General features: G+C 51.5%; 2 protein-coding genes and 1 pseudogene across 2 annotated transcripts; 2 read left to right on the top strand and 1 right to left on the bottom strand.

Moving 5' to 3' along the window:
- Window positions 1–3,771: 3,771 nt before the first annotated feature.
- LOC104051880 (proto-oncogene Mas) lies at window positions 3,772–4,996 on the top strand. The gene has a single exon (XM_009513025.2). The coding sequence runs from the start codon at window positions 3,796–3,798 to the stop codon at window positions 4,774–4,776; it is 981 nt and encodes a 326-aa protein (XP_009511320.2). The 5' UTR covers window positions 3,772–3,795; the 3' UTR covers window positions 4,777–4,996.
- A 1,184-nt stretch (window positions 4,997–6,180) lies between these two features.
- On the top strand, window positions 6,181–9,947 carry LOC104051881 (proto-oncogene Mas-like). The gene is made up of 2 exons (XM_064452932.1): window positions 6,181–6,731; window positions 7,291–9,947. The coding sequence occupies exon 2, from the start codon at window positions 7,329–7,331 to the stop codon at window positions 8,307–8,309; it is 981 nt and encodes a 326-aa protein (XP_064309002.1). The 5' UTR covers window positions 6,181–6,731; window positions 7,291–7,328; the 3' UTR covers window positions 8,310–9,947.
- Window positions 9,948–13,218: 3,271 nt separating this feature from the next.
- LOC135313640 (proto-oncogene Mas-like) lies at window positions 13,219–14,158 on the bottom strand (annotated as a pseudogene).
- Between the last annotated feature and the right edge of the window lie 303 nt (window positions 14,159–14,461).

The following is a 14,461-nucleotide window of genomic DNA, read 5'->3' as shown; positions in this document are numbered from 1 at the left end:
TGCAATCCAGCTGCTCGGCATTTAACCCAGCCTGTTATCACCGTGGCAGGACATTTTTAGCTAATCCTAACATGGTTTTAGCATGAAAGACTACCTTTGGGTTGATTTTTGCAGTGGCTGAAGCCCCGCAGCAGCGCTGGTTCGGAGCTGGCAGGGTGTACTGCCCGTGGTCCTGCGGTGGGTGACTGTTCCCAGCCAGCCCAGCACATTTCTCCTGCGGGTGGGGGCTTCCCGAAGGATGCTGCGCCAGGACACCCAGCCCACTCCTCCGCGGCCAGAGCAGATGCTGGGAGTGTGCTCGGGGGAATTTGGAGCAAGACGGCCCAAAGGACTTGCGGTTGGAAGGACATTTGGGGCAAAGACAGGGAGAGCTGGAGATGGCAGCAATAATTATTGCAAGCTTTGGCAGCGTCCTTATTCACTGGGACACTTGAAAGTTCATCACTGACATACTTGAATTTTTCTTAGGCTGTTTAAATAATCCTGGGTGAAAGGATTTTCCTTTGTTATCAGTCATATATTTTTGTTACTGCCCTGTCAGAATTGTTTATAATTTTGTTGTGATTTCTTATAATTGTATGGGTTGTCTTTGTTTGCTGGGTGGGTGGTAAGAAGACGTTTCTGTTGGGAAATGAGTGACTTTGCTCAAGCCCTCCCCAGCGGCGCAGCGTGAGCTGAAGGCGGAGGAATGCCAATTAATTAAGCTCAGTTCACACATATGTTCCTGTGGTTTGGCGTTCCGTCCAGCTGGCCCTCGATATGGCAGAGATGGTAAAAGTCTGCTTCCAACTCTGCTTTCTGCTTTTTTTATTTATTTGTTTGGGTTTTTTTTTTCTTTTTTTCCTGGAATCATAGTGATACAAAACAAACCAGGGAGTCTTCCAGGGAGAAGCTGATCAAGTCTTTTCCATGGTGGTCCTGGGAAGGAAAGGGCCATGCGCAGAGGAGACGATGGAGGCGATAGCCCGTGCTGTCCGGTGAAACCCAGCCCATAAGAAACGCATCAGTTCCCTGTGACAGCAGCCAGGCAAAACCCAAGTGTTTATGAGAGGGGCTCATTCTTTCCTAATATTGCCCCTTTCTCCCCATTTTTTACCACAGAGAGAAGAAACGTGAACATTTAAAACGATGCCAAAACATGCCTTTAGGGACAACGGCATGAGGGAACTTGTCACCCTTGTCCCCAGCACCGCTGTCACCAGTGGGAGTTATTAACTTCCACCCCGGTGAAGAATCAGAGATGTTGATGCCTAAGTGGCTGCCACAAGGTGAAATACATGGGTGCTCCGTCCAATAACCGTCGTGGTCACTGCACCGGCTGTCCTTGGGTGCGCCAGGGCCGCCGGGGTCAGGGCCTGCCGTCAGGAGCCACGTCCCCCGGCCTCGTGCACGCCCCTGCCCAGCGCCCGCCCAGCTCGGCAGGAGGGACCTTCCCCAGGCAGCAGCTGTCAACGTTATTAATGACATTAATAATAATAACAACAATTATATTTATTATTTATTTATAGCTTTATCTGTTTTATTTGTTATTTGCTATTTATTTGTTACTTATTGATTGTTATTTATTGTTTACCATTTGTTTACTATTTATTCACTAATTTACTATTTGCTGTTTATTACCTACCATCTACAGTATATTATTCACCATCTGCAGTTTATTTACTATCTACTATTAGTATTATTTATTAGTTACCATTTGTTAATTACTTATATCACATTAACATCATTTAACATTTAACAAATATTTAACATTTGCAAACGATTGGGAAACCTAGCCAAATAGATGCTGGGTGCGTTTCTCCAGTGCCCCCGGGGCCACTGGCTAAAAAAGAGTCCCCAGGAGGAACCGACCCACAGCAGCCTCTGCCTTACCTTGGCTGGGCTCTCACCGTCCTGCTAACGGGTCCTATTACTCCCTCCTTCAATCTCATTTTCTGTTGAATCCATCCTTTGAATGTAAAAAGTGTGACAGTGCAGCCCCATTCCTGGTGTCGGAGGGAGCCCGTGATCCCGCGGCGGAGCTGAAGGTGCTCCTGAAACCAGGTGGTGGCTGGAGCAGCTCGGGCCCTTCGGAGGCGCAGGCGGGGCAGATCATGGCATCGAAGCGCTCCTTTGGTCCAGCTTTGTTAGCATTTAAATAAACATTATTTTTTGAGGGGTTTGAAGGAGCCTGCGTTTCATGCATGCCAAATCAGGGCTGTTAACTAACGTCAGGAGTGTTTCGCTTTCCACTTGATCAAAGTCTTGGGGGAAGCAGAGTACCCCACCAGCACGCCGCACCCCCTCCACCCCTCTGCCTGCAGGCAGGCAGGATTTAGGGTGGAGGTGCAGGCAGGACTGCAGCCTGGGGCTGGACGGGATGCTCTCCCAGCCATTCGCATTTGCTTCCCCTTGCTCTGGGTGCCTCCAACGATTTCTTTTGAGGTATTTGTTTAGAATTGCTGCACAGCAGACAAGGAAGCGGGACAGATCTCCCTGGCCCTGAAAAAGATGCTTGGAGCAGGGCAAGGGGATGGGGCTGTGAGGAGGGTCCTGCCCCGCAGAGGTCGCTTGTGGGCAGAAGCCCCCTCCATCCTGCAGCCTCAGCAGAGGTGAGAGCTGAGGACGGGGCACAGAGCAGCCACCCACTCGCTGGCATCAGAGGAGGGCAGACCCAGCGGTCTGTGCTGTCCCCAGTGCCCGGCGGCTGGGTGCGTCATACTGTCCCACTTCCCTCCCACTCGCCCCACAACAAGGGGTGATGGAGGCATCCAGCTCAGCTCTTGCAAGCCGGGAAGTGACAGTCAGCAGGTGCTGTGTCGACCATCGGTTCCCTGCCGTCGATGGGGAGCTGGTGGCTTCTGTGTGACAGCAAAGAGTGGACATTCACACGATGGGAACCGTGACACATCTCAGGGCCGTTGTGGCTGGGTGCAGAAGAGAAGTGACTGAGAGAGAAGAATATTGTTTCATACCCAACATGGCAGCAGGTTTGCAAGGAGGAAGCACTTGAAGGAACCAGCAGATTGATCTGCAACACCCATCCTGTGCGGGTGACACTTTAGCAAGCAACTTCCGCTGCTCTCAAAAGTGATGACCAAACGCCGGCACGCCTGTGTGCCAGCAGCCACCCAGCCCTCAGCAGAAACCCGGGACTGTGGCCCCAGGGCCCATTTGGTCTTGAGCTGCGGAAGAGACAGGGTACCAGAGCCTGCTCGTAGACCCTCGGAGGAACCTCATCATGGAGTTACCTTGTTCCTGGTGGCTGGATCTTGTCTGGGAGAATTTTGGCATGGCAGCTCTGTGAAATTTCACCTGCAAGCCTGTCAGAGAGGACTGGCATTTGCAAATTTGGGATACCAAGGCTGTGCAAGGACTCTGCCTTCACTAGACCCCCCTCCCCGTGCCTGGTGAGAGGGGTCTGGGGCTCGCCTCTGCTCCTGCTGCTGGGGCACACAGCTCTGCTCTTCCTCAGCCTTTCCATTCGCCTTTTCAGTCCTTAAAGGGCAGATGACTCTTCACGTCTTTTCGTTCTCCCTCCACGCCTCTTCCAGCTCTCTGACTGTCTCCTGCCACCCTGGGCGCAAGCTTTTCTCTCCTATTCCTATTTCTCTTGACCTCTTCCGCTCCTCTCTTTGCTTCACTTCTTTTTATTTTCTCTGCTCAGTTCTGATGTTCTTTGGGTTGCAGCTTGTGGAGGAGAGGGGGAAGACTGAATGACCAGGGGACATTCACAGTACTGCGGACCTGAGAGTCACTAATTTTGCCACCTTCTCTTGCCTTTCTCCAGGCGAGCACGAGAGAGACAGGAGGAAGATGGACCGACATCCCAACAACATGACCCATGACTGGCGTACAGTGTCCTCAGCACCTATGGAGAGCACAGCCTATGGGGATGGACACAATGCAACCTGGTGCTTGGCACAACACACGCCTGAAATCATCACCGGTAGCATCACGCTGCTGATTTGCCTGTGTGGGCTGGTGGGGAATGGGTCGATCCTCTGGCTCCTTGGTTTCCGCATCAGAAGAAACCCCTTCACTGCTTACCTCCTGAACCTGGCCGTCGCGGACACCTGCTTTCTCCTCTGCACATCGGCTTTCCTTGTCATATATCATATGCCGATGCTCAGCTGTTTTCAGTCACAGATTTTGCAGCTGCTGCCGCTATTTCACTCCATGGTTCTGCTTATGTACAGCACCAGCCTCTATCTCCTCACGGCCATCAGCGTGGAGAGGTGTGTGGGTGTCCTCTGGCCCTTCTGGTGCCGATGCCACCGCCCGAAGCTCCTGTCAGCCGCCATGTGCAGCCTGCTGTGGGGCCTTGCCTGCGTCTTTGCAGGGCTGGTGTACTTTGTGTGTGACCGGGGTAAGCCTGGATACTGCAGGATCGTTCTTGAAACCTTGTGCTTTCTCAATTTCTGTTTTTTCACACCCTTTATGATTCTTTCCAATGTGATCCTCTTCATCAAGCTTAAGCGTAGCTCTTGGCAGCACCACCCAGCGAGGCTGTACACTGTCATCTTCCTCACTGTTTTCTTCTACCTCCTCTTCGGCATCCCACTCAGTGTCCAGATCTTCCTCAACTTCTTTGTCTACACTAATTTTGTCTTTGAGATTTGCCTGCTGCTGGCTTCTGTCAACAGCAGCAGCAATCCTGTTATTTACGTCTTGGTTGGGAGCTATGGAAAGTCCAGGTTCGGAGGATCCGTCAAAGTGGTTCTTCAGAGGGTCTTTGAAGAGAGGGCAGATTCCCAAGAGGTGGGGGAGACCCCTGTGATGGGAATTGCTGCCTAAACCCCTATGGCTGCAGGCTGGCACCGGGAGAGGGGCAGCCCTGCCTTTGCACGCCGGGCCAGCAGCCACGGGAGCAGGGCCCTTGGCCCGACGGGGTGAGTAGGGCGCGATAGACAGTTGTGCATCCCGCAGGACATGGCGATGCTCGATGAGATTTCCAAGGGCAGGGCTGGTTCCCATCTCAAACTTATTTTTAAGTTATTTTAATAAAAGTGTGTTTTATGTATCTTACTGGTGATTGCAATTTCTTCCCTTGCTGGCTCCATGGGGTGCCCTTGCTCGTTCTCAAAATTACAGTTGTGACTCCCCTCATGCTGCCTGCTAGTTTGTAATGCTGAAGTGATGTGGCCCAGAAAGTCCTGCTCATCTGTTACGTTCTCCAGCGTTAACATGGCCACGTTCCTGGGCCCTGGTCTGTACCTTGTCTGCTTCCCAGCATGGAGAGTCCCAACTCTTCTTGTCTCTGTCTTCTTCTGGGACCTTGGTGACTGATGCTAAAGCACTGACCACTCACTACCTTGATCCTCAAAAGCCCCCAGACCAGAGGAGGTGATGGTGAGGGACACAAATAATGTTTTCAGCTCCTTCTGGCTTGACATCCTCCTGTGCCGCAGTCTGACAGAGAAAATCCATCTCAGTCTGGCTGACGGAGCTGGCAGCATCAGGCAGCAGCCGAACCTCTACCCTGCCAAGGGGGTTTAACCGGGGAGGCAGGAAGGGAGAGGCGAAGAGGCAAGTGCCCCCGGTGACAGCACTGTGCCAGTTTGGACAGAGGAGGGACAGACAGACGGCGAGGGGCTGATGGCAGTTGGAAAGTGCAATTCTAAGCACCGGGTGGAGAAGCCCATGGAGCGAACTGCCAGGGCAGACCCAAGAAAAGAGAGAGAAACAGAGGATGGGAAGGGTCTCGCAGGCGATAGTTCGAGGAGGTTGAGCTCTGCCTGCCAGATGTTTTTATTAGCTTTCCTGACACACAGAAACAACTGCTACCAGAGCCATAATATTTACAGAATGTAGCTGCTTTGAACACATACAAACCTGGCCCCAATACAAACAAATAACCTGTAAATCTCATGTTGGAAATGAAAATTTTAGGCAAACATGCTCAGAATATTGTCCATGAAAGCAGAAGCTGAGCAACCCTGGGTGATTCCGCTCTTTCGTCGAGGGCACGGTTAGATCGGGCAGTGAGCGTTGTGTTGCACGGCATCATGCGGGTGTACCTTGATGTTTTCCTTATCATGACCTGTTTGCGCTTGAAAGGGTTGACTTGGCGCGGGGGGGGTGTGATTCTGTAGGTGGGGACACAAGCGCAGTGTCAGCGAGGGAGAGAGGAGGCACGTTCTTGGAAACTGTGTATTTGAAGGTGAAGTACCACTGTGATACTGTTATATACAAGTGGCAAATCTAGGTCTGAATCAGAAGGAGAAGTTTTGCAGCAACACCAACCTGGTAGCACAGGGTCCTAAAGATACATCCCTGGAAATACAGGAGAAAAGTTCAGCCAGCTCAAATATACAAATATTTTGGGATTGGGTTCCTTTAAAATGAAATGAAAGAGGAACCTGACAGAGACAATCTGCCTTTCCCATAGGTCTGTTTTCCGAGACTCTTTTTTGTTAGTCATTTCCTGTACAAAGCCAAGAATAGATTATAACCAGAAGACTGATACTGTTAAACGCAATGAAACAGTTCCCTGTTTGCAAGGACCTTTGAGAACATGACCTGCTTGGCTAACACAGATCAAAATGGTTTGTGAAAGGACTTGAGAAAGACCTCATGCTGGATGCTGCACGGGCTCACCAAGGCAGGCTTCAGTCCAGTTTTCCAAGTAGTGATTCCAGGAAACCTCATGGAGATCCCATCATAAAGGCGGCAGCTGGCAAGCGCGAGGTGGTGTGAGTTTGCAGCGCGTCTGCTCCAGTGAAGTTCTCCAGGCTGCGAGAAGAAAGAAGGTCAGACTTTTTGGGGTGTTTTTTTTTTTTTTTTTCCCCAGCCTAATCAGTGCCTCCCCATATTGGTTTTGAACCTATTGGTCAATTTGCACCAAACCTGATTGGGGAATAGTGGGCTCTGGGATATTAAGACCTATAAATATTGTGGAAATGTCGTAGGGGAATAATGAGTGTCCCACTGAAGGATCCCAGCGGCTTAGTAATATCAGTTGTAATATTAGACACCTGAGAATCCATATCAGATCCACCCTCAAACCCACTTGCTCTTTGACATCTTCAGGGTCAATCCTTCCATCTTATTATTTCCCTCCTCCAGGTCCATCCTGTCCAAAGCCGGGAAGGAGGCACCTCCCTAGCTTTTACTCCACCTCTGTATATGCTCTTGTGCCAGGTGTTTCATATCCATCTCCCCACACCCTGCCTCCCACCTCTCCTGTCCCTCGTTTCACTCTGTGCTCCTCCACAGGGAAGCTGGGGCATGGCTGCAAAGGTCTGAAAAGCCTAGTGTGGGGGGACAGCAGAGTTGCTAACACATCTCTGTTTCATCTTGTCCTTCCAGCTGTGTGAGGGGGAAGGAGAAGCAGCAGAGGTTTCGTAATGAGCACGTTGTTCCCTGCCACAGAAAGAGCCGGCCCTGCTGGCTGGAGCCAGCCCGGTGGGACAGCATATAACGGCAGCTGGCATCACAGGCTGCTGAGGTGTGAGGACAGTCTCTACAACTGGACTGACTGTGAAGCTGGTCACTTTGGCAAAGTCCTTGGCACGCTGCTCATCTGCTTCTGTGGGCTGCCGGGGAATGGGGCTGTCTTCTGGTTCCTTGGCTTCCGCGTCCGCAGGAACCCCGTCACCATCTATGTCCTAAACCTGGCCATCGCCGACTTCACCTTCCTCCTCACCATCGCCATCGCCCTTGTGATATTTTACGGCCCAGAGAGCCTTCGTCACCAGCTGGGCTCGCAGGATGTGACAACTGTGCTGAACATCACCATCCTCTTCACTTTCACCGCCAGCGTCTACCTCCTGGTAGCCTTCAGTGCCATGACATCTCTGTCCATCCTCCCCCAGGCTCGCTGCCCCTGCCAGCGCAGCCAGCACTTGCCAGTGCTCGTGTGCACCCTGCTCTGGGCCCTCTCCTTCCTGCTCACCATGACCATCTACTTCCACCCTGCAGCGCTCACTGTCTTCATCTTGAGCTACCTCTTATCAGTGCTTATCTTGATTTTTTCTGGTCTAACCCTGCTTGCCAGGGTCTTGTGCTGTTCGTCGCAATATCCCCCAAAGAAGCTCTGTGTTGTGGTCCTGCTAGCTGTCTTCTTCTTCCCCTTCTTCACTGCTGATTTTGGTTACTGGCTCTTGCTAAGGCTGTTTGAATTTTCTGTTTTTGTCTTTGGTGCCTCTCTCCTGTTCGCCTGTGTGAACAGCAGCATCAAGCCTGTTATTTACATCCTGGCTGGGAGCTGTGCAAACAAGTTCACGTTTTCTCTTAGGGTTGCTTTCCAGGGGGCTTTTGAAGATGTAACAGAGCCCCAAAACAGAGGTGAAACTCCCAGAGAAAACACATTAGAAACAGTTGTTTAAACCTCTGCAGCCTCTCCCTGAGAGAAGATGCTCTAGGGGTGGAGGTGTCCTGTGAGCCGAGGCGAGCCGAGGAAGATGGCTTTCGTGCGGGTCTGGCTGCAGATGAACAGAATTAGCTGCAGCACAAGGAAGCGTGCTGGGTGGCACGGGAACTCCTGCCTGGGCTGGACACTGGGCAGTGTGATGAAATACCCATCAAAACCTTCTGCTTTGAAACCTTTGCTTTGAATCTGTCCTATCCAACGGTTCTGAGCTTCTCCTGTCTCAAAAGTGAGCTTGCTCTACCCTGCGCACTATTAAGACAGAACCATGGATGGTCTTTGCTCCTGCCAGTGGGGTTTTTTTGGTGTGTCTACTTAAAAGCAGAGTGCGGGTGGATAAGAAAGCTTGGCACAGCAGGGCAGAACAGTTCCTGGGCAAACCCTTGTGTGTGCATCTCCAGCGGGTGCTGACACGTGTAAGAATATGTGGAGACTTCACCTTCAGCTTTGTTACTGGGCAAGTAGGCATGTGTTTGGGATTGCCCCTGGAAGGCTTTCCCCAAAATGCATTGCTTCTGCTGTAAATTGAGTTTTGTTTGCACATCACACGGGCCATCTACATGCAAACGTTTATGACTGGAAGTGCCTTTTGTGGTTCCTCCCACTTTCCTTCGGGCTTTCTGGATGAGCAAATGCTATTTCGCAACCGTGACCTGAGGTCTGTATGCACTTCTGGTGCGTCTGTTCCTCATCTAGATAAACAACAGAAGTGGGGTTAAAATGAAACAACCCAAAAAACCCAGCTCTGCCTGAAGACTCTTAAATACAAGATTTTTCATGTGAAAGAGGATACAAGGAGAGAGAAGGAAAACAATGGAAAGGACCCTGTTGAGGCCATGAGGGCTGAATCCCTGCAGCCTGGCTCAGGCACTCCCTGGCTAAAAGGCAGTGCTTTCTCTGCTTCTCTCTCCCCCCTGTGTCAGCCCTTGCTATCAAGAAGCTGGGGGATAGACCAGCTCTCATTTGCCTGTGGACAAAGCCACCAACAAACCATTGCTTTCAAGTTGGTTTTGTTTCCTGGTACGACTCCCCACCAGGCTGCACTAACTTTAGTATGAGCGCAAGGGAAAGGTTGGGAAGATGCAGCTGGCAGAGACGTGTGGAGGGAGAAAAGGCATCAGCAGAGCAGACCTAGGAGCTACTGATGCCATGGCCTCTGGGACCTGGATGGTGACAGAAGTTTCTCTGCCCTTTGGCTCGTCCCTCAGCCCAGAGCTACATGTCACCAGACAGGCTGGAATGTAAATCAATAACTTGTCACAGTACAGGTACAGAGCCATGATAACTAAACCTATAAAACTCTTGGTTTTACAACAAGAAGCTCAGATAGGTAATGACCTGGGTGACTCTGCAGGCAAGGGAGATCCTGGGAAGCAGGAAAAGCACGCAGGAGGATCATGGTCCTTCTGCACCTGCCTTGGGAGACACTCCTGGATGATGGGATCCCTTTCCTGGACAACAGATTGTAACTCAGAAAGTTTTTAATTTCCAAAGGACAGGAAAGTGAGAGAGGGAGAAATAAACCCCTCTCAATTATGGGAGACTCCTGCCCTGTTCTGTAAAACAACTCTGTTAATAAATTCTTCTTAGATGTTTAATATCATCATGTTGTCTTCAGAGCGTGAGTCTCCACCCACTGGGTATACTTAGCTTCTCTTTCTAAAAGCAGTGGCATGTTAGTTACCTTTGGATTTAAGGCAGTGGGAAAGGACAGACTACCTCCCACTGTGTATGAGGCAGGGAAATGGGCGGGTGAATACAGGCATCCCTGCCTCCTGCAAAAGGGATGATGTCCCTTGTCAGGCTGTGTGCCTCCTCCCCACTTTTCCCAGCAGTCTCCTAGTTGCTGCGATGCTGCGAGGTCCTTTCCTTCTGGTCTTAACTCTGCCTTTCCACCTCTGCCTGCCTCAGCTCTCCACCCTACAAGGAGGTGCTCTGCTGGTGTGCTCAGCTGTTCCTGAGGAAAGCTTTCAGCACGTGTGGGCAGCTCCACTGCTGTGGTTTGGCTCAGCTGGAGGGTTCTTACAGTGAGATACATCTCTGCTAACTGTAAAGATCCCAGACAGATCACAGGATCCCAGAATGGCAGGGGTTGGAAGGGCCCTCTGGAGCTCACCCCGTCCCACCCCTGCTGGAGCAGGCACCCCCAGAGCAGGGGCACAGGGCTGCGTCCAGGCGGGGGGTGAATGTCTCCAGGGAAGGGACCCCACAGCCTCTCTGGGCAGCCTGTGCCCCTGCTCGGGCACCCGCACAGGGAAGGGGTTTGTCCTCATGTTCAGGTGGAACTTCCCAGTTCCAGCTTGTGCCGGTTGCCCCTTGGCCTGGCGTTGGGCACCACTGAAAAGAGCCCGGCCCCATCCCCCTGACACCCGCCCTTCAGATATTTATAAGCACTGATGAGATCCCCCTCAGCCTTCTCTTCTCCAGGCTGAACAAACCCAGGTCTCTCAGCAGAGGTCATCTGCTGCCAGGTCCCTCCCAGAACGAACGAGGTCTTGGCACTGTCATCAGATGGCTCATCCCAGCTATTGCAGGTGCCTACCTTAGGGTGAGCTGCATCATGCTCTGGAGGTACCTGTCCTCCTCATAGACAAGACAGAGGCTTTAGTATGAGAGGAAATGAGCCATTCTCTGACAGTCGAGTCAGCCTTGCTCTGTTCACCAGTGACAAGCCGTGCAGTTGCTGTGTCTTCAACAAACTTTGGGCTCACAGTTACCATGTTGGAAACAAAAAAACAAGAAATCCAAATAGAATTTAGGAGTAATAACAAAACGAAGCCTTAGGTAGGTAACCAGAAGAAGATCAGTATGATCAGGACTTTGGAGAGTACAGTCAGTCATTGCAACAGCTGTGAAGAGGAGCTGCTCACCTCCTCCGGAGGATGGCCAGGTTCAGAATGGAGGCAGTGAAGGGCTTCCTCTTGATGCTGAATTTGGGGAACCAAAGGATGGCCCCACTCCCTGCCAGCCTGCACAGGCAGATGAGCAGTGTGATGATCCTAACTTCCATAAAATTTAGTGGTCCGTACACCTGGTTATGTTAATTTTCCTATTTCAGGCTCTTTTTGGTCATGGACACAGAGTGTGTTCAGCAGAGTTACAATGAAATCTTTGCTGCGAGCAAAGAGAATACAGGAATTAGTGTCTCTGACTTGCCAAGAACATCTGATCTGGTAATCCCCTGTCTTGCTTCACGGCATGGCTTGGGGCGTGTTTGGGGAGCGTTTGGGGAGCTGTGCCAGAGCAAGTTCCCACCGCAGTTCCTGCAGCTGGCGTTTGCTCGCTGTGTTTCTCTCTGGCATCAGAGATGTGACTTTTGGCATCAGGCATCCTGAGTCGCACAGTGTCATCTCACTCTTTGCCTTAAAATATTTTCTTTCCAAAATCAGTGCCTTTTCTGGAGACATAGCTCCCCCCGTCTCCCCTTCCTAATCTGGAAGACAGGGTATCATAGCCTTGGCTAAAGTAAGGCAACAGAGGCTGAAGCCTCCTTTGGGTTGCTTTTGTCCCTGTGGACAAAACTTCTGTGGAAATATTGAAAAGTGAAACATGTCTTGAAATCCTCTCTTGGTTTTCCTGCAGGGACTGATAGGAGCAGGGCTGGAGCAGATTTCCTGCCCCTTTGCAAGGATGCTTACTGTGCTGTCTGGTCCCTGAGAGACCCCAGCAGGGAGGTGACAACCTCCAGGATACGAAGTCTTGTCAGCCAGCCGTAGTCTGTTGCAAAAAGCCATGTTGCCCCAGAGGACAGATGGAAGGCGGGACCTTGTGTGAACTTCTTGGCATGAACGTGAGTGCTGGAACACGCCACTTGTAATCCCCCAGTGCTGTTGAACCCACACTTTTCTCAGAATGATTAAACCCTGGAATTAAACAGCATGACAAATTCCCACTTAGAGTACAAGAGAATGCTCTTGTTTCTTCCCCAGCCCTGCAGCCCTTCCTGATGTTGGTTTGTTTGTCTTTCCATCAGCTGGGAGTGCAGGGCTGACTTTGCTGTCTGGCTCTTTAGATGGAAAAGCAAGGTTGCTCTGTGTGATCCATACCCCTCTCCTGCCATCTAGAGGCATCAACCCCGCAGATATTTGTGAAATTGCCACTGGCCCCGTGCTGGATGTGTCCCCACAGCCCTCTGAGCCCATGGTGTGGGTGAGCAGTGGGGCCCGGGGCTCCTGCTCCTGCTCGGATGAGGCAGACGAGTTCAGCTGGGCTGGGAGGGGATTTTGGTGGGGTTGGTGGAGTTGCTGGCTAGCTTCTCTTCATAAGGGTATCCAGGAGCAAGTGGCTCTCCCAGGAGTCCCCACCCTCCACCTCCCATCAGAGCGGCAGCAGATGTAGAGGCTCGAGGCATGGCCAGCACTGCCATTGCAATGTCTCCATGCCAAGGGAACCAGGGTTAGGAGGGAGCTGCGTTACCCCATGGACAAGCCGCACAGCTGCTTCCCATGGTAGCAATTGCCTCTACTCCTTGCTCAGCTGTTCACTTCAGCACCGCTGCACCGGTGCTGATGAAATGCCTGCATGACTCCCCTGGCTTGCCCATTTTTCCAATCCTTTTTGAAGAGCCCTGCCTTGCTTTGCCAGCAGAAATGGCCAGAGCTCCCCCAGGGCCTAATACATTAGACTTCCCAGGCAAGAAATCCCCCCAAACACCACAAAAATCATCTGCTGAGCCAAGGGAGCCAGAATTTATTCACTGGGTGGGGCAAGATCAGGGAGGGTCATTGCAATGGAGAATACAGTCTGTGCGCTGGGACCGAGCCTGGCTGAGCAGTGCTGTGCTGGGTCTGTGCTATGAGCCCCTGTGCCTCCATCCCCCAGGCAGTCTGCGAGGCTCCACATCTCCAGGCCTCCTCGCCAGCAGTGCCTTACAGAGTGGTCTCTGCTGCAGTGCCCTCTGGCATGTGGCTCTCCTTGCTCGTGGCTTTCTCTTCAAACAATTGGTGGAGGATGACTTTCAGAGGGCCCTGGAACGGCTGCTGCCAGCAGCTCCCCACCAGGAAGTAAATGAATGGGTTGATGCTGCTGTTCAGCAGCGCCAGCAGGTAAGAAATATGAAGGTAAAACAGGTTTAAATAAATAGGATTAAGGAAAATCACCGCACTGAAAGGAAACCTGAAGATGAGCAAGAAGATAACACCGAGCAAGGCAGCAACAGAGTTTTCCTGGGTGTTGTCTGTGAGCCCCATTGGAGTTTGCTGAAAAGGGAATGGTTGGAAAGGAATGGGAATAAAGAGTAAATGAGAGAATTCACTGTACTTAAATTGTGTAATAGTTGTTCACAGTTTATGTTCAAATAACAACTAATCAAAGCCAAGGAAACAAAACTTCAGGGGAGAGCCCAGAGCATCCCACACATGATGCCTACAAGTGCTTTGGGTGGCGGCGCTGGTACCAGTTTGGGAACAAAACAGACAGGTACCTCTCCATGCTTATCACTGTCAGGAGATACACACTGGCAAAGTGCCAAAACAGAAACAGATCCATCAGGATGTAATTGGTCAAATGATATTGAAATGAGAAAATACAATAGGCCGTTACAGTAATGTGTTATGTAAGTTTAACAAGAAGGAACAGGAACAGAGAGAAGTCAGTAATGGACAGGTTCAGGATGCAGACAGTGAAGGGGCTTTTCCTCATGCGGAAGCCCAGGAACCGCACAACCACCACATTTTCCAGCATCCCACAGAGCCAAACAGCCCAACAAAACAGTGCAAAAAAAGTCACCCGGAAAAGTCTGTGATCCACAAGACCGACTGACTCTCCCATTGAACAGAGACACAGGTCTGTTGTGATGGCCTCCTCCATGGCAAATGACCCTGCTCTGGGTGGCCGCCTTCTCCTTCTCCTACCACCTCCTAGGAGAGATGAAGAAGGAGAAGGAAATGAGGGGCATCACCACCCCCAGCACTCGCCATCTTCCCCCACAGCCCCATACCAGCCCCAGGCTGAACCAGGAAGGACCCCATCCCCTGCTGTGCCCAGGACAGGCTCCCACCCCTCCAGCCCTGCCTCTGGACAGGAGGCATCTCCCACCTGCCTGTCCCCACCTCCTACCTCCCGGTGCTCCTGGGTACACCAGCTCCTGCTGTGGGATCCCCAGCACATGGG

This window comes from Phalacrocorax carbo, chromosome 5, assembly GCF_963921805.1.
Source record: "Phalacrocorax carbo chromosome 5, bPhaCar2.1, whole genome shotgun sequence".
NCBI lineage: Eukaryota > Metazoa > Chordata > Aves > Suliformes > Phalacrocoracidae > Phalacrocorax > Phalacrocorax carbo.
The sequence above is the reverse complement of the archived record's forward strand: the minus strand, read 5'-3'. Positions and strand labels throughout refer to the sequence as shown.

What these genes read in the sequence shown, in the direction of transcription:
- LOC104051880 (XM_009513025.2), top strand. Translation starts at nt 3,796, where the DNA reads ATGGACCGACATCCCAACAACATGACCCATGACTGGCGTACAGTGTCC.
- LOC104051881 (XM_064452932.1), top strand. Translation starts at nt 7,329, where the DNA reads ATGAGCACGTTGTTCCCTGCCACAGAAAGAGCCGGCCCTGCTGGCTGG.